The 18,877-nt window shown below is 56.8% G+C and overlaps 1 protein-coding gene across 2 annotated transcripts in view; it reads left to right on the top strand.

Annotated features, from left to right (window-relative positions):
* Positions 1 to 18,877, top strand: part of CAMK2A (calcium/calmodulin dependent protein kinase II alpha) — a 37,495-nt gene that overhangs the window by 16,263 nt on the left and 2,355 nt on the right. The window contains exons 4-15 of one of the 2 annotated variants that reach the window (XM_026063218.1): positions 2,118 to 2,172; positions 2,573 to 2,638; positions 4,240 to 4,312; positions 5,125 to 5,227; positions 6,185 to 6,268; positions 6,906 to 7,000; positions 7,439 to 7,561; positions 8,105 to 8,188; positions 9,603 to 9,645; positions 11,848 to 11,888; positions 15,991 to 16,023; positions 17,115 to 17,163. In XM_026063218.1, coding sequence (XP_025919003.1) covers positions 2,118 to 2,172; positions 2,573 to 2,638; positions 4,240 to 4,312; positions 5,125 to 5,227; positions 6,185 to 6,268; positions 6,906 to 7,000; positions 7,439 to 7,561; positions 8,105 to 8,188; positions 9,603 to 9,645; positions 11,848 to 11,888; positions 15,991 to 16,023; positions 17,115 to 17,163 — 849 coding nt within the window. The remainder of the gene's footprint in view (positions 1 to 2,117; positions 2,173 to 2,572; positions 2,639 to 4,239; positions 4,313 to 5,124; positions 5,228 to 6,184; positions 6,269 to 6,905; positions 7,001 to 7,438; positions 7,562 to 8,104; positions 8,189 to 9,602; positions 9,646 to 11,847; positions 11,889 to 15,990; positions 16,024 to 17,114; positions 17,164 to 18,877) is intronic. The other variant, XM_026063219.1, reaches the window with a different exon arrangement.

Below are 18,877 nucleotides of genomic sequence, written 5' to 3'. Positions count from 1 at the left end.
CTTTTTCCTTATCTCTTGGCACTGCACTTGGGAAAGTCTAGCTGGGCGCAGCTCTTCCCGTGTGCTCTTTCTGGCTGGGATCAGCAGCAGATACCTCTCGGACCAGGCTATATTTAGAGCGACCGCTCTGTGTTGTGCCCTGGTGGGTTCTGGCAGTCGGAGGCGCTGGGACTTCCCCAAGCAGAGGGTGTATCTGGACCATTTGTTTATAGTTACCATGGCCCAATCCTTGCTGAATTTGTCTAATCCTCTTTTGAACGTTTTGGATTCTGCAGGATCCCAGGAACAATACCCCTAAATCCCTGTCAGATGAGATGAAATGGGGAGGAAATGGGTTTCTTTTGAGAGAGGAAGGCAGAAAAGCTGGGATTAAGCATAAAAGAAAAAGTATTGAACAAACACAGGTGTCTGAGTGCAGGAGAAATGTCTGTGGAGGCCTGCAATAGGGAAGGGGGGGAATAACTAGTAAATAAGATGAACGGCCTTGTGTCAATGTTCAAGGCCACAGAAGAGACCCAAAGGACAGATGCAGTCAGGCACAGCAAACCTCTTCTGCCCGTTGTTCTGGAAGGAACTGGGCCAAGGGGTGACGCCAGCACTGCCAGCAGGACGGGTATCGGGCAGCGCAGGGCCCCAGGCAGCCTGGCGCTGGGGCTTCRGCTGCTGGGGACGCCTGGGACTTAATGACTTAACCCCTTAAGTCACTAGAGGTGCTGAGATCTCTGTTGGGAGGGGGGGGGCTGTGGGCTTTCCCACCCTTTCACAAGTGTTTTGGTATTCTCCATGTTCCCCCTTTCCCCAACTCCTGGGCACTCCAGTGTGTGTTCCCCATTCCCAGCGTGTTCTCGTTCTTGGCAGCTGCTGGAYCTGCCCGCTGAGCTTGGAGGCAGGGTAATACCGGCAAACCATGGTTTTGCTGGCACCGGGAGACACCCTGCACCAGGATCGGGGCTTGTTATCTCCCCTGGCTGTCTCAGACTYGAGTATGAAGGATGTTTCCCACTGATTTAGCTGCAGTAAAATCAGCTAGGAGCTAAAACTCGCATGCAGATATTTGCCTGAAAGGGTTTTTTTTTCCTCTCTGGTTTCTGCATACTGCTCTGAAAGGCATTGAAAGTTGTATCATACTGAAACCAGGTGACAAGCAAGAAAGGGTTAAATATTTACAGCCTCAAAGAAATCAGAACAAAATGTAAGATTCTGGGGCAGGGGATGCTGGGTTCTGCTCTGATTTATATGTCAGGCTCTTTTTATCTGTTCTACCTTATTTCTGTGCCTCTCCCTTCGCTGCATATCTAACTGCTAAACTGTGAGCAGGGAGCTAAGTCTAAATATTAAGAATCAGGCAAAAGGCTGGCAGGTTTCTACGCTGTGCTCTCCTGGCAGGGAGTGCGCAGGCCGGGGCACAGCACCTTCGGGTGCCGTGCGACTTGCTCCATGCCCGGCGGGAGAGGGTGTCCCTCGGAGAGGCGAGCGGACAGGGCGGGATGCCAGCCCTGCTGCAGCAAGGGAGGAGGCGGGGAGAGCGTTCCTTCCTCCGAAGGAAACTCATCCCTCGGTGATTCCTGGGTATCCCCGGCATGAGACGTCCCAAGGAGAAAAGGAAGGTCGCAAAAGGCAAAAACTGTGCTGCCGCCAAGGGCCTGGGAGCAGAGCGTCTTGGCAGAGCCACCTGCGCTCAGGCACCACTCCCGAGCCAGCCCCTAATCCCGGGCATTGGAGGAGAGCACTGGCCGGGAACACGCGCGTCCGCAGTGCTGCCATGGCCCCAGATAGCCCAGCAGCTGCACCGGCCCCGTGCGCAGCCCCAGGCAGCCCCTCAATTTGGGCACGGCCGCGGAGCCTCGCGCCCCTGCCCAAGGCTGGGGCCACGGCGGGTGCTGGCGTTCGAGCGGGGACGTCCCCCAAGGAGCTGCTGTAGCGCCTGCAGCAGGGAGGAGAAACGGCCGCGGCCGTGAGGTTTCACCGGCTGCCGCGCTCTGCCCGTCCCGAGCTCCCGCTGTGCCCAAAGGGGAGCAAAGACTTTCCTGATGGCTGGGAGAGGTCCAGGAACCGCGGAGCTGGGTTGGAGCCGGGCCACAACTCCCATAACCATCACGCTTTTGTCTCTGCTGCAGTGCGGCTCCATGACAGCATCTCCGAAGAGGGTCACCACTACCTGATATTTGACCTGTGAGTAATGGTTAAACCCGGCCCTTAATTCACGACGAGCTGCATGCCTTTACCCTCCCACGGGCTTGCCCGGACCCCGGAGCGTGATACCTTGGGGCTGGTGCTGGACTATGTACCCCGCACAGCCCATCCGAACCGTGCAGCTTGTTCCATCTTCCCCGTCCACCGCACACAAGCCTTTGCAGCACGGTGGGGTTGAGCCTGCTGGGTTGGGTCCAGGTCCTCGACCCGCGCGGCCAGCAGGCTGCTGTTCCCTGCCCTGCGTCCCAGCATGCTGCCCAGCTCGCCCAGCGCCGCGGGCGGCTGCTCCCGAGGGCTGAGCGTGGCGCAAACCGGCCCGGCTCCGTCGCGTGCCGAGTGGAGGTGGCCGAGCGTAACTCCGCGCCTGTTTTGCTCTCAGGGTCACAGGTGGGGAGCTGTTTGAGGACATCGTGGCCAGAGAGTACTACAGCGAAGCAGACGCCAGGTGAGCAAGGAAAGGCGCCGGGCAGCGGAGCTGGCAGCACGCATCTGCTCCTCCCCTGGGCTGCTGCTCTGCGAGGTCCTACGCGTTTGGCTTTTTGTAGTATAAGCTTCCTCCATGCTGGGTAGTGTTTTACGGCTGCTCCTTGGCGCGTACTCACGAACCAGATGTGTAACGCTGCAAAAAAAGCTCATTTTAACTCACTCGTCTCCTGTGCCAAGAGCTGCACGTGTTACCGCAGGGCTGGTCCCTCGCGTTGAACCCAGGCAGCTGCCGGTCAGCGCTTGCACCATCCTGCTGCCCCAGCTGCTGGCGCAGCCTGCACCCAACCTCCACGGAGGAGCCGGGAAGCGAGGCTTGCCAGGGCGGGACGGAGTAACTGGGACCCGCCTGGTGCCCCAGCGAGGAGCATGATAGCATAAACACGCTGYGATTCCTGCTGTTTCCCTTTGCAGCTACATTACAGTCATTTGCAAGCATTTCTCTGGCATTTACCACTGGAAAGCGCTAATGAGGAGCAGCCAAGACAGGCTGGGTGCAAGGACAGACTGTAGCTACTCTCCCTCCCACGCTGCCGCTGGCACGCCCCAGGTGCCCTGCTGGGTACCATTTCGGCCACCCCTTTGCTTCTCGCAGCTCGGGGAGGGGGATAGCATTAGCCTCGTTTCACCGAGGGGACCTGATTTGGCTGATGTCACCCACGTTGCCCTGGATAGCTCTTGGAGCAGTCCCCAGATCCTGCCGTGCCTGGTGCTGTGCCCCTGGCTTTGCCCCCTGCGTGTGGAGTAGCCCACGTGGGGGAAGATGAGCACGGCCGGCACGAATGTCCGAGCGGTGGTAAACTCTACGCCACCTCTATCTGCATGGAAAATATCCCCTACTTATAGGCATAAAGTGATCTTTCTATTTAATGTTCTGCTCCGAGTCCACTTACAACCCATCCACTTATTAGTGTCATATAAATAAAATAAAATATATGTAAATAAAGACCTTCTGCTTTGCAGACAGCTGTTTTGGAAGGAAAGTGATCATTGCCTCATTCTTCTTCCCTTCCTTTCTCATGCATGCAGCAGAGCTAGGGTTTAATGAGCTATATATAAAGAGCAGACACAGTGAGAGCCACCTGCATTAGATAAGACGAGGGAAATGGGGCTGAAGTGAACGTTAGCTTTATGTCTGAAGAGCTCATCTGTTCTGCCTGGTGTTAGAGCCCAAATCTGGGCTGGCGTTGTGGCTCCACTGCCGGTACCCAGCTCCCACAGTGTTGCTTCTGTGGGAAACCGCTTGGCTTTCCCAGCTCCTTATCTCTGGGCAGCATGCAAGTTCCTGCATAGCCCCAGCGCTCCTGCTCTGCCGCTCACCGGGGGCTGGATGCTGAGCAAACCCCAGCTAGGTTTTACTGGCACTTGGGTTGCAACTGCTCTGCGCTTCCCAGGCTGCGGGTATGCGGCATTCGGCAGAGAGGGATGATGCTGCAGGGCTGCTGGTGGGATGGGGTGATTGGGAGAGGGTGGTGGAAGATGAAATGTAGGCGAATAGATGTGTCTATGGAAACTCTGCTTTGCTGAATGCTTTTCTGAGCTTTCTCCTTCTCTCTCCCACAGCCACTGCATCCAGCAGATCCTGGAAGCTGTCCTGCATTGCCACCAGATGGGGGTGGTACATCGGGATCTGAAGGTAAGAGCTGCAGGGGAAGGTCCTGTGGGAGGATGCAGGGACCCCATCTATGATACAAAACCCCATGGAGTAATGTCCAGAGAAGCCTTGCCCTGTCGTGTCCTCTGGGGTAGCTGAAGCACTGCGGAGAAGAATGCTGTGTAGGAGCTTTGGGAAAGCCACAGAGCAAAGACAAGCTACAGGGCTTAAAGATGCAAAAGGGCTTAAAGATAGAGAGAGGATAAAGAGGTCTCTGTGGTCCGAGGTCCTCTAAGGAGCCAGTTTTCCTCCCAGGAAGATGCATCTTGGCTCACTGAAATGCCTTGCTGTGGAGAGAGACAGGCAAGACAGCCTGGGGACAGGGACAGGGAAGCRCTCCTGGACGGGATGGGGAATGACTGGAGGGTGGTGGCATCTTGCAAAGCTTCACATTTCCTGGGAACACCAGAGCACAGAAGAGGGGAAGAGGAACAGCATGCGTAGGCAGCAGTGCTCTGAGCCTCTGGCATTGCTGTGCTGCTCAGCGCTGCGGGGTCCCTCCGTTGTCACACCGCAAGCCTGGCTGCAATGGGCTGAGTTTGTCTCCAGTCCTTGTGCCCCAGTTTCTCCCCACGCAAACCACAGGCCTCCTGTGTGCTGGATCTCCTCCTGCTGCAGCACCAGGACACACAGCAGGTCAAACTAATCAGGAAGCACATACAGACCCCTGGCCTCCCCCAGACCTGTGTTGGGAAGCTCCCCCACGGTGGCAGAGCAGCTCATGGCCAGGGGGTTTGATTATACAATGGGGAGGTTGCTGTCATGGGTCTCCCAACCTTTGCTTCCTTCTGCAGCCAGAGAACCTGCTGCTGGCATCCAAGCTGAAGGGAGCAGCCGTCAAGCTGGCCGACTTTGGCCTCGCCATTGAGGTGGAGGGGGACCAGCAAGCATGGTTCGGTGAGTAGGAATGGCCTGACGGTGGGTTATTCTCCAGCCCTCTTTGGCACGCGTGATTAAGTAGGACCAGCAAGGCCCAGGAGTGCTCCAGGACAGGCACATGTCCCCAGGACCTAAATACCCGGTTATGAGAGCGCCCTGGCAGAGCCAGTCTAAGAGGCACAGCGGGGGAGCAGTAGTTCGATGGTTCCAGCTGTGCCCTCGACCCAGCCCATGTATTGATCCAGGGCACAAGCAAACAGGTCAGCAGTGACTCGGTGAGTCACCGAGATGCTCTGGGGAGCTGGACAAGCCAGCAGTGGGGGCAGACCCAGGTGAGGAAACTCTCCTTCAGGTGCTGAAGGTACATGTCAGAGCACCCCAGGCTCCTGGTGTTTTGCTTCTGTMACCGGCCATTTGCTGAAAACCGTGGTTTGCTCCACACTCGGAGGTCAGAGGAGTTCATGAGGGTGACAGCTCCCAGAAAAGGGCTTTTTGWGGTTCTGGAGGCTGATCTGAGATCAGCCAGGGAGAAGAAGCTCTTACAAGCCTGTTGCAAGCTCTCCCAGCACTGCTTCCAGGGTCAGGTCTCACACCTCATTAGCTCACCTTTCCCTAACCCGCCTGATCAGCCCCTCATCGATGGCCTTACCCCAGGGATGCAGGAGATCGCACAGGCACTCAGGTGTAAATCCAGCAGGCAAGTCAGAGGATTGTGCTTGACGCGCATGGCCATGAGGTGCATGCTCCGAAAGCAGGCACCCCTCATGCCCTGGCGCAGGGACGGACTCAGCGCCCCTGCGATCCCCTGCATGCCGGGTGTCTAACACTGGCTGTCCCATCAGTTCATCGCATGCCAGGACCAGGGCAAATGGCTGTCCCGCAGCAGCTGGCCAGAAGCCAGGCGTTGCTGGCACGTGGTGCTGCKGCAGACTGTGTGACCGATGTGGTGACGGACTGTCTCTCCGGGGTCACTAGGTTTTGCTGGCACTCCGGGATACCTCTCCCCAGAAGTGCTCCGGAAGGATCCCTACGGCAAAGCTGTGGACCTGTGGGCTTGTGGTAAGTCAGACCGGGGTTGAAAGGCCGGGAGCAGGATGGGCTGCACAGGGTCGGGCAGGCTGTTGAACCAGCAGGTCCTGAGCCACGGCCACGGGGCACCTCTGCGGGATGCCAGGGCAGAGTATTCACCKGCGGGGGAGCTGGCACTTGCACCGTGCTGTCCCCGGAGCAGCACCCCCTTTCCCAGCCCTGCGGCACCCTTCTCTGAAAGATCAGCCCCCTTCCYCTGGACCCGAAGCCCCTGGCATGGGAGCTGCCCGCCTGTTCCCACGCCGTGCCCGGGGAGCCAGGGCACCGCAGACGCAGGGAGCTTCTCACCGCCCGCGACGCGGGGGAGGCATCGCCAGCCCTCCTGGTGTGCCGGGCTTGTGCTCGTGCATGTGGCTGCCCGGCCCACGTGCCTGGATCAGCTGTCTCTCCCCCCAGCTGCCGAGCACATCAGCATGGAGCCGGGCCTGCCAGCATGGCTTTGTCATTTTAATTAGGGAGCAAACTGTCCTGCTTCCCTAAAACTTTCTCAGTTTCTCTCCTGGAGCTGGAACTGCCACCAGTTTGGCTCTGTTCATACCTGCAATGATATAAACTCTCCGCAGCTTACCAGCTCCTAACCCACATCTGCTCTCCCTCTCTTGGACAGGAGTCATCCTCTACATCCTGCTGGTCGGGTACCCTCCCTTTTGGGATGAAGACCAGCATCGCCTCTATCAGCAGATCAAGGCCGGGGCCTATGATGTGAGTGGGTTTGTCTTCCTCTCCTCTTTCGCTGTCTCCCCTCTCTCCTGCCACCCCACATTGCAGTATGCTGCTCCGGGGGAGCAGTTGCAACAAGTCCAGGTGGACGTGAGCTGGTTTCTTTCCTCTGCTCTACTCGCAGAGGGTTGGCCAAGCTGCCTTACCCACAGGCACTGTCCAGGCATGCAGTGCAGGACAAATAGGTGATATCCTGGGCCTTCTGCATTTCCTCCTCTGCCCCTGCTCTGCTCTCCCCTTTTCCAGCTGGCAGCTCTTTCCAGCTGGTACAGCAAATCCCTCTGTCTGTCAAACCCTGTCCCATGGGCAGAAGCAGAGAGTTGCAGGAGAACCAGGCCCACTGCATTTGGGAGGTCTGAGAAGAGCTTCTGCTTCCACCGCTTGTCACCGTCTCTCACCCTGCTTCCTTTGTTTTGGCAGTTCCCCTCCCCCGAGTGGGACACGGTCACTCCTGAAGCAAAAGATCTCATCAACAAGATGTTAACCATAAACCCGTCCAAGCGCATCACAGCAGCAGAGGCTCTGAAGCACCCCTGGATATCAGTGAGTTGGGCGGGTRTTCAGGGGAAAGACTGGACGCGATGGACAGAGGGAGGGACGCGASGGCATTCCCACCGCTTCTGGCATGAGTATTTCACATCCATGGCCAGGAGCAGGGCATGCAGAGGAGACCGCAACAACCCATGAGGGTTGCAGCCACGCTGCTCACCCCTCAGAGTCTGGATCAGCTCCTAAAGGCAGGAATACACTGGGACCTTGTACCATGGGCAGACCCTGGACCTCCCCACTGCATGGTCAGGCAGCTGAGGCGTTAACTCGGGGGGCAGCGAGATCTCCCTGCAAGCTCCCACGCCACCAGAYGAGAACCTGCTGACTCAAGAGAGCCAGTAACTCCTGCTGCCTATTAAAGTTTTATCTGCTGCTGTTGCTGCATGCAGCTACAGCCTGCGCCTGAGCCGTGGGAGACGGCACACGTGTTCGTGTGTGTGAGAGCAGGGACACGCTACCCCCGCGCTGCGCTCAGCCCCCCTCGACGCCTGCTCTCCTCTTCCTCCCTCTCTAAGCCGAGTTTCTCTCTCCTCTCAGCACCGTGCTACCGTGGCATCATGCATGCACAGGCAGGAGACTGTGGACTGTCTGAAGAAGTTCAATGCCCGGAGGAAGCTGAAGGTAACTCTCATACTCTCCTTTCCAAACTGGCTAGAAAATGCATGGCAAGATAGTTTGGGTTTTTTTCCCTGAGTGGAGAAGGCCAGGGTGTCTCTCTGGAGTCTCTGAGTCAGGCTTTGGGGGTGATGCACACTGGGGATCTGCTCCGAAGGAGGGAAAAGAGGCCAGTGTGTGTTGGTGGCTGCATCAGGGACCCCGTTGCCTGGGGAAAGGCTACCCTGAAGCCAAGCACTGAATCACATAGCAAGACTGGGGCTGCACTAGAAATCAGGGTGAGGAAATTCCCCTGGGGACGGTGTCAGAGAGCTCCTTCCAGTGGCAGGGCACGGAGCTGAGCAACACAGCACAACCCCTTTGCCTGATGCAGGAGCCGAACAAGCCACGTTGCATCCAGGGAGCAACCAAAGCAGTGTGCAGGTAGGCAAAAAGCTGAGGCAAGGCTGACCCACACCAGCAGCCCCACAGACTTGCCCTTCCTGGACGCTGTCGTGTTCAGGCAGTCTTTGCCCGCTCTGAAACCATAGGATCCCCCTGAAGAGCTCAGCTCTGTGGCTGCTCGTCCCTAGCTGGTGGCACCTGCTGGGGACTGACTGGCTCCGCTCTGGTTTGGAAAATGGAATGCTTCCCCTAGAGCCAGTAACATCAACCACTTCCCGCAGCTTCTCCCGGCTGCGGGGAGGGCTCTGACCTGCGCAGTAATCAGACCCGTTAGCGTTTCAGGCCTGAATGCATTGTGGCACAAAGCAGTATAGCTGTGGGCTGCTAACAAGATTATCAAGAAAAGAAACTGGCTATAAACTATTATTACCTTTCAGCTAGACAAGTAATCAAATTAGTTCAGGCATGTACTTCAAAATAGTAATCCATTACTGTAACCAATTAGTCCAAAGTAATCTCATTATACACTAAGAAACCGGTTAGTAGAGTCAGTTGGAAGAGAGGAAACATTTTTATAAACATTATCTTGCAATGTTGTTGTTTGCTACCATGAAAAATTCCCACCCCACTGTTGTTAGCAGGCACAACTTTAATTACAATTAAATACAGTTCCGCTCCCGGTGACTCTGCTTTCAACCAGCTGCCCTCCCCGCTCAGTGGTGTCCCTCTACATCTACAGCAGAATGAAACTGAAATCTGCCCCGGGATATTAAATATCCCTTTAATCTCAGAGGGAAGGCAGGTTCAGAGGATGCAACCCAACGCCCTGGCATCGGGGTTAAGGAGTCAGGTACTGAGACTGGTTTTGATGGCAGGAGGGGAATATTGGCCCGTGGGCCGGTTCCTCCCAGCAAAGCCTCAGGAAGACAGGTGATGAGTGGGGCCTTCCTCCCAGGGCGCCGGGGGGGCGGCGTGGGAAAGCGCGGTGTGCCGGGGCCCAGCGCACCCTTTCCTTCCTGCCTTTTGTGTGTTTCAGGGAGCAATCCTCACCACCATGCTGGCGACACGCAACTTCTCCGGTAGGTGCCGTCTCCGGGGCTCTAATCCTGGCTTTGCCCTTGCTCTTCACCGAGAACAGCCGTAGGGCCCCGGGGAAGCCTGTTTTGCCAAGGAGCTCGGCTGGCGCCCGCTGCCTCCTCCCTTTGCCCTTTCTTCTGGTCCCAAAGGTGGCTGCCCTGGGTCTCGCTGTGGAGCTGAGGATGCAGCCTGGCTCTCCGGGGACGCGTGGCATTTGGGGGAGACCCGGGCCAGGCAGGAGAGCACCTCCAGGCTGGCGGCTGGCTTGGGGTGCCCGAGCAAAGGTGTCCCTCTGAGGTGTAGCTGTCCCCAGAGGTTTGGGACTTTAGGGCTTGCATGCACCTGCCCGTCCCGCTCGTGTCAGGGTTTGGATGYGGCGCTGGGTGTGGGACAGGGGCTGGGTCCTGCCATGCTAGGAGCACTTCCCAACGAGGAGTTTTAGTCCCGAGGGCTGCACRGAGACACGGGAGCAGCCTGGCAGGGACCGAGTGCAGCAGCCCAGCCTGCACCGCGGGAGAGGTTCCCACGCAGCCCCAGCGTCCCGCYGCTGTGGCTGGGAGCTTCTCCCTCCTGGGGGTTTTCGGCCATTTGGAGCGAGCCTTGCAGCTGGGATCACCAGCTCCTGGCTGATTTCCAGGCACAGCACTCAAAAGGAGCCAGCCAAGCATGATGCTAATTGCCTCCTCGAACCCTCCCCAGCACCAGCCTTTGCAACCCACGGCCCCGCGGTGCTCCAGGCCTGCTCCGGAGAGCGTGCAGATGCAGGCGGGCTCCAACTCCCTCGTAATGCGTGACCCCAGGGAGGTTTGTCAGGGAGCCTCGATTTGGAGTAGCCGCAAGGGATTTCCTCACTTGCCGGGAAGCAAAGCCAGTGGTGCTGCAGCAGCAGGGCGGGCCGGGGCAGCCCGAGCAGAAACCCCTGCCTGGGAACAGCAGGAGCCTCTGCTCAGGGCCTGAGCACGGCTATTTGGCGTTAGACGGGTTTCATGCTCGCTCAGTGCAGGACAGGGTGGAGGAGTCGAGCTGGAGACGCCGGGCCGGGTCTCTGTACAGGGGGAGCATGTGGGTCCGTCCGGAGGAGAGAGATGGATCAGGGCAGGGAGGCACCAGGACCCACGACTTCAGGATGGGCCTCGTGGCTGGGCAGCTTATGGCCCAGGGGTAGGGTCGGGGAGGAGCAGAAGGGGTGTTTTGGGTTGTTTTGCTGAAGCATCGTGGGAGGTGRGGKGGGGGKRKSWGGGGCTCCTGGGCCCAGCGAGGTGCCGTGGGGGAGCGCCGAAGCTGAGGCTGGGGTTTGGTATCTGCATTTGTCGTGGGGGGATCGCGCTGACACATTTAGCACTTGTGGGCAGCCTGYGGCGGGGCTGGAGGAGTTTAACAGCTGGGGGGATCTGATATCAGGCCCTAGTCGGGGAGACGCATCAGGCACGAAGCATCAAAGGGCAGGAAATTCAGAGGCTGCCTTCCTAACCACTGCCTGTCCCACACAGAGCCCGGGGGCGCGCGGGTCCCCCTGCCCAGCCCCGGCCGGGCGCGCGGCCGGGTCRGTCGAGCCCCGCCGGTCCCCAGCAGCTCCCTGCGGGTGCTCGGGGCGCGGGAACCACCGGGCAGCGGGTGGCCGGCAGCAGCGCGGGGGGCTGGGGCAAAGCCAGCCGCGGTAGGTGGGCACCGGCGAAGGCGCCTGCTTTTCATCGTTGTCAAAATGCGGGCTGCAGCTGTCGGGCCGGCGGGCCGGCAGCACATGATCCCGGCAGCATGGGGCTAAAATTAGAGGGCGGCAGGCGGGCAGGCCATTCCTCAGCGCCGCGCTCATTAGCCAACAGCACCCGGCCRCGGCGGGCCGGAGCCGGGGTCCCGCCAGGGAGCCCTGCGTGCCCTCCAGCCTCGGGCCGGAGCCCTCTGCCCAGCCCCGGGCACTGGCCCCCCTTCAAGACGCCCCGCAGGCTTGGCGTGACGTCAAGAGACGGGACATGCCCGTGGCGGAGAGGCACCAGGGCGAGACGGGCCAGTGCCGGCGAGGTGGCCCGTGAGCGCTGGGATCTGCAGAGAGAGGTTGCAACGGCGAGGGCTGGCAAGAGGAAGAGCCCGTTGCCTCGTCCCAGGGTGTCCTGCCGCTCCGCTGCCCGGCATCATGCTGCTAATCCTCGGCCTGCTGGTCCTGGTGCCCTGCCTGGCTCTCTTCACCTCCTTCCTTCTCTCTCCAGGAGGCAAAAGCGGTGGCAACAAGAAGAATGACGGCGTGAAGGTAAGCCCCCTGCCTGCCGCCCTCTCCTGCCTCCTGCTCCGCTCCCACGGCCGCCGGCTTGCCGCAGCGGGGGCGGCGGACGGGGGCCCCGCTCCGCAGCGACAGCCCGCGCTTTAAAGGGAAGTTGTTGGCCCGGCTCTCGGAGCGCGTCCCAGGGCTGCCAGCCTTGGCATGCCTGCCTCCCCGGCCCCCGCGGGGAGCGGTGGAGCGGCAACGTAGAGGTGGTTTTGCAGCGCGGCGTGTGGAGGGACCGGGCTGCCCCTTCAGCCGGGGAGAGGAGGGACGTGCTGGGAAAATTTGCTTAATTGCCCGAAAAACATGCTTGTCCCATGCTGTCTCTGATGGAGTGGGGAGGAGGAGAGGGAGGGAGGCAGCTTTGCACTTGAGCTCAGGAGCTGTGGGTTCAGGCCGGCAGCAGCCGTGCGGGGAGCAGGGTTGCTGCATATCCCCCTCGCAGGAGTCCCGCGCCCCAAGGGAAGCCCGGCTGGAAGAGCCGGGAGCCACCCGCTCAGGCATCACGGCTCTGTCCCAGGCTGGAGCTGGGCTCTCCCCGCAGAGCTCCGAGCCTGCCCGCTGCCCTCCAGGTCCCCGTCTCTGGTGGCACTTGGGTGCATTTAACTCCCTTGACACCGCTCCCAGCCCCAAGCACAGTTTAGAGCCAGAAGGGTTATGCTTGCTTGGCAAAGCACCGAAAATGACCTGGTGCTTGGAGGGCCTTGATCTTGGGCTGCAGAAAGTGCTGCAGATTTGCCTACCCCTCCGCTCGTGGGCCACAGCTCTTCTCCAGGACAAGGTGGGCTCTCGGAGGCAGGCAACAGCAAAAATCTGCCTGCCCAACAGCTTGTTCTGATGATAAAGAGGTCTGGTGATCGGCGAGCTCTGTCGTCTCTCTTCTCCAGAAGGGAATTGCCCATGTAAAGGTGCTTCTCTCTCCTTACCTGTTCCCCAGGCATCCTGAATACCAGTGTTCACTCAGCTGCTGAGACGTTGTGTGATTACATCCTTCCACCCTAGGGCAGGGATGCAAGGCATGAGCTTTGGGAGCCTTCTTGCAGCAAGGCCTCTCTCCTTTCTGTGGCCTTTTGTAGGGACCCAGCTGTTGAGTTGTGAGGGGCACCAGGTTCTGGAAGAGCAGAGCCATCAGCTGACTTTTCTCCCCTTTGGTCCAATGTTCAGTGGAGCCAGAAGTCTGGTGATGAATTGTTTCTCTCCCGCTCCTTCCAGACCCAGTGGCTGGGAGACGCTAAGCCTGCAAGGTTTAAGACCATATGTAAACCTCCAAACCTGGGCTCAGCTCCACAGGAAAACATTCTGGCCACCCAACATTATTCTGTGGCCTGAAGTTGGTGGACTGCATTGCTATGAGAGGACATTGCTCTGGGACATGATGACAGGATATCATGTGGTTTCCAGGTTGGGACTGTTAGTTTTGAATGACAGTGCTGGCACAGAGGGGACTGGCCCCAAGGGAGTCACAGCAACCCACCTGTCAGTCACTGCTGGCCTGTCTTCTGCTGCTGTGAGGTCCCAGCTGCTTCTGGGAGTCACCTGAGAAGTGACCAGATAGAGCTGACTGAGCACAAGCTGCTGGAGTGTAGGTGAGAGCAATCAGGAGGTGCTTTATTAAGCTGTGAAAGGACAGATTGGTGGATGGGAACGCTTCATCAGGCATGGTCCTGAATCTAATGGGACAGCCTTGAATTTCATTTCTAGCATGGCAGGGATGGGTGTGGTGTTAGAAGACCATTTACTAGCCCAACTTGCTAATGATGCTCTCTCTTGGCCTTGGCAGTAACTTTGAGGGTAAGCGTTACCCTGGGCATGTGCTGCGGGTAGCAAAATAGCTGATTTGGGTAATGCCAAGGAATGTCCAGGAAGAGGAAGACAACAAAAGTAGAGGAAGGCTCACACCCAACAGGTAGCTTACTTTGACCATCTTCAACATTAGCATTCTCACATATCATTGTCCTGCTCAGCATGGAGGGACTTGCAATGTAACTACTTCATGGGGACGTGGAAAGCATGACAGGGAGGCTGATTTTTCTGGAGGAAGCTTTTATGACCGAACATGGGCAGCTGGCAGAAGTCAAGTTGTATTCATTTCTTTTCATCTTTCTGGAAAAGCAAGGCAGGAGCCTGGAAACCCCCTGCCACCCAAGGGTGGTTGACTGAGTGCATGCCTCTTGCACATCACCGCAGAGGGTGGGAAGGTAGGGAGGGGAAGGTCCTGCTCTTTCAGTGAGCAGTGTTGCCAGTCAGGCCATGGGGTGTGGTTGTCAGAAGAGCTGCGTCCCCATTTGGAGAAACCTGCTGGACTGACTTTCTCACGAGAGCAGGCAGGTCACAGGCATCCACATCTGGAGCTCCTGCCCAAAGCCATGTAGGTGGACAGCAGGAGGCAGGTGCTGCCTCTCCAGCTTGCCAACACAGCCTGCCAACACCAGGACTCTGCTAGTCCAGGCTGAGAGGACTCAAAATTCACCCTCCCAAGGAGCTTCCTCCCCTACTAAAAGCATTCAGAAGACCAAAAATTCCCCATGAACCCTGTGCTGGCAGGGGGACTTCCTCTAGGAGGTCTTTGAGTCCCAGCAGCTATGATACCTTCACTGCCCTGTGTAGTGTCACATCTTGTCACATTGTAAACTAATGAAATCACTGCCCCATGTCACATCCTGTCCCGTCTTAAATTAATGAGCTCACTGCCCCATGTTGCATCCTGTTACTGTATGTCCAAACTTAATGCGGTCACCGCTTTGTGTTGCATTCTGTTGCGTCCAAAATTTCTGCAGTTTACTGCCCTGTGTTGTGTCCTTGGTTAGTAGAAGCTGTGAGCCCTTCCTGCAGCTTGTTTCCTCAGACAGTGCAACTCTAGCTGCTCCATTTCCCATGAGGTTCCTTCCGAAATACCACAGCTTGTTGTGCCCTTTAGGACATCTGTTATGTTTCAGAGAAGGAGGGGCGAGGTTTAATGTAGGACCCAGCGAGGGAAGGGAGAGCTCCACCAACGGAGGATGAAACTCAGTGAGGGTGCTGGTGGGAGCCATTTAGGTTGTGAAAGGAGGAATGAGCGGGAACGAACATTAGCAGTTTTTATACTGCAGCCCATCCAAATACCCTGATGGGTTGCTGCATGGGCGTTTCCAAGAGATTCGCACACTGTGTGCTCCTTCCCCCTCTGCCGGGTGGGCAGAGCTGCAGCCTTATTAACGTGCTGGTAAAACACTTATTAACTGGCACTGCAGCTTCTAATTCCTGCACACTGGCGTTTCTTATCGCTTCCTGTGACTCATGCCCTAGGAGCTGGAAGTGGAGAAAGGGCATGAGGCCTATGTGCATGTCCCTTCAGCTCTCAACCAGATAGGAGGTGGAGATGGGGAGCAGAACACAGAAGGGAAGGATGATCCCGAGTAGTTTGGGGCTGCAAGCAGAAACTTGGCTATGGGCTCATCTAACTAAAAGGCCTTAAAGCCTAGTGGTAGTAGTCAAGGATGGCAATAAACCTGTGCATGTGTAAGGTCTCCTCTTTTGAGGAGTCCTGTCCTGATATAAAGGACTGGGATTGCACTCAAGACAGTTTCCTGCATGGTGTGTCTGCATTTCAGGGTACAGCAGCAACAGCCATGCTAGCTTTAAACTAGCTGGCTTAATACTGGAGACAAATCTAGGCCCAAAACTATTGAGCTATTTGGGTGCCTGAGGTGGTAGAGTTGGCTTGGCATTTTAGCATCCCACTCCTGAGACCTAGGTTCTGTTCCTGTGACCTTGGTGGCATAGTTGCAAAGCCACCAAAGTGGTCGCCTACCTCTAGGAGACTCCATTTTGGACTAGCCAGGGCCTTGGAATGAGCAATAACAGAGATTGTGGTAGGTCAGGAGAGAAAGGTGCTAGGAGAAACATGGGGAGGGGCCTTGCATAGCACCAGCAGCACTGCAGCCAGTGGCACATCCCTGCAGGAGCCTCAAATTGGCCCGCTGCACCTTTTGTTTGCCCCTACACAAGGACCATGAAGGGTGGCTCAGGAGCTGCTCCCTCTCACGTGCTACTCTTTGCCTTTCTCACTCTGTGTCTCTTCCTGTTCCATCTCTTCTCCTTGTTTTTCCAGAAAAGAAAGTCCAGTTCCAGCGTTCAGTTAATGGTGAGTGTCCGTCGTCTTCCTCAATGCTGATATTGCTGGGCCTCTCAACGTGTTCCAGCCTTCCCCCATTTTTGGAAGTTACCTCGGGGTAGGGAAGAAGGGACACTGGGGTTGGAGGGACATCCTCAAAGCCGTATCACCCACAAACCCCATTAACAGGGTTGGTGCAGGCACTTGCTGGCCTCCAGCTGGTGGGAAGCCAGCCTTGGTTCTTGCTGATGGGTTCTCATGCCGTTTCTCCCAGTTCTCCTGACTCAGGTCTGCAGGCTGCATCGGTCCAAGGAGCCTTGGAGAAACACCTTCCATGCCTCTGCGGGGACTGTATGGTCATGGGACACCTTGCCAACCTACATCGGGGTATTATGGGTAATACATAAGCAAGGCTCTGCTGGGAAGAGCTAGCAGAGCCATTGCTCTAGCTCCGCTAGCAGAGTCGCCTTGATGGGGCTCCTGGAGAGAGACAGGGGGTCAGTACCCCCTCCCCAAAATCTGTGTAGTGCTCAGCCGTTTATTGAAAGAGCTGTGTCTCAGCCTTCGGTGGTCCATGTGGGTCTTGGAAGCACTCTGTTTTATTGTACATTTCTCTCCCTACTCTACGGTCAGTGTGGTCTCTCTCACTCCTGCACAGTCCCCTCACTTCCTCTTTCTCATCCCAGTTCCTCCTCGCTGTTAATTTGTACATTTCTCTTTATTGTACGGTCAACGTGGTGTCTTCCACCCCTGCACAGCCCTTCTCCCTGCCCCTCTGGCTACACTCATAGGAACCTGCCAAACCACCCCCTGGACCTGCCCCATGTCTGTCCCCGCGGGCACTGGTAGGAAAGGCACCACCGTTCCTACGAGACCCTCCACAGCCCAGCTCTTGTGCCCTTGGCTACAAGGTGTGGAAGTCAGGGAGGGCTCTGCCATCACTACGTGAGAGCTGTGGTTGAGGACGGGTTTGACCTGCTGGCATTTTCCTTGGTTTCTGTCCGTTTGCACAGTCGAGCGCTGTGGGGTCAGACTCGGGGGGCTGTCGAACACACGAGCTCCTTCTTGCGCATGGTGAAGACTGGTCTCACCTTCCCATCTCCTTTCTGTTCTTTGCTCAGGAATCGTCGGAGAGTACTAACACCACCATTGAAGATGAAGACACCAAAGGTACCAGCAGGGGCACTCGGGGAGGGAGGCAGGCTATTTCAGAGGGGCACGCTTGGGTCATTAGTCCAGCCACCCCCAAGCAGATATTGCCTACATCAAAACCTGCAGCAGGCAAGATTCCTCTGGACCATTCAGAAGTTGCTTTCATTCGTTATGAATAAAATGCCAGCATGGACCAAGGCCAATGCAGGTGGTTCCCCTGCTGATACGTTGCCATGAGCAGTTGTGTTGCAGCACTGCTGGAGATGAGGAGGGGAGCACTCACAAAAATGGAAGAGTTCCCTGAAAGCAGGCATGAAAATGGCTGGCTCAGAGAGGAGGCTGTTCACACTCCACTGTCACGCTAGTGGCACTAACAGCGTTTGGCCCACTTGGAAAGTTTGTGGTGGCCCTCATTGCACCATGTAGGCTGAAGGTAGAGTCAGACTCTGGGGCATCTTCAGCTCGTTTGACCGAGACACCCACAGGTTCGCTGTGGGGGAGGCACATTGCTAGCTACTGCTTTGAGCCTTCCTGGGATCAGCTGAGTCTTTGCATGGACTGCAGTCCGTCTGCCCACACTTCCCCATCCTCCTGCCCCCTTTGCCCACTTGCTGCCTTTTCCTGCATGTCCCTCTGAAGCACTGTCACTCACTGGAGGCAAAATAAATGGCCCTTTGGGAAGAGCCTCCGGGGGAAATCCCTTCCTCATTCCCTCTCTCCTTCCCACATGTCAGAGCCAGCTTTCTAAGAATAGCCCAGGGAATAATTTATTGGTGCTAATTTGTAAAGTCTCTCAGTGAAGTGAACTCAGCACGAAGCAAGATGGACTTTGGCCTGACATTAGAGTTAATTGAACATTTGTTCTCCCAGGGCATGGCTCCTATGAGAGAGGGCATGGAGGCAGGAGGTGCTCAGTCCTGCAATCAGAAAAGGGCTGGGGCTCCATATTCTCTTTTATGAATGACTCTCTCATGCATGTGCACCCTTTCCCTCTCCTGTTTTATTAGCCATGGTAAAAAAAACTCAGGCATACCACTGATTTGCATTTGAAACAGAGCCTCATTAATAAGCCCAGGGTTGTCTCTGACAGCTCCTCCTGACATCCCAGGGAGCCAAACCCACTCATGCAGCATGGCCCTTGCCCAGCTCTGGCTGGGAACGCAGTGGAAGGCCCCAGGAATCAGCTGCATGGTGGTGTGTCTTTGGCTCTCCCCTTGTTTTTTCTTGGGGAGAAGGTTTGTGGGAGCTGGGCTTCCTGGGTCGCTGGCCAGTTCGCCCACCTTTTCTCCCCAACTGAGGCCATATTCTCCTGTCTTAGTTGGAAATGAAAGTATCCTTTGACCCAGCCCTGCCCTAGTCTGACCCTGCTGTGAGTTTGTAGCCCAGTATTGAGTCGAGATAGAAAGTCCTGGCTTGGTGCAAATGTGAAGCTGAGACCAAGACATGCCACCTCTTTGGGCCAAGGGCAGCTCACCACTTGGTGGTTAACCCTCTTGCTCTTTAGGAAGTGAGAAAAATACAGAATTTTTTTTTTACTTTTTCCCTGACTTTTGAGTCAGGGGGTCTTGAGGTCTTTTTTCTTTTTTTACCTGGAGCCCTTTCCCACATCTGTCTCCTAAGTCCCTCTCCTGCTCTTCCCCCACATGGTTTCCAATTCTCCTTGATATCCTGATGGTCCCTGATGGTCCGTTTCTAGTGAGAAAGAGATATCTCGGAGATATTGCAAAGTTAA

Source organism: Apteryx rowi, unplaced genomic scaffold, assembly GCF_003343035.1.
Source record: "Apteryx rowi isolate R43461 unplaced genomic scaffold, aptRow1 scaffold_2, whole genome shotgun sequence".
NCBI classification, from domain to species: Eukaryota; Metazoa; Chordata; class Aves; order Apterygiformes; family Apterygidae; genus Apteryx; species Apteryx rowi.
Note: the sequence above shows the minus strand (reverse complement) of the source record. Positions and strands in the feature narration are given on the sequence as shown.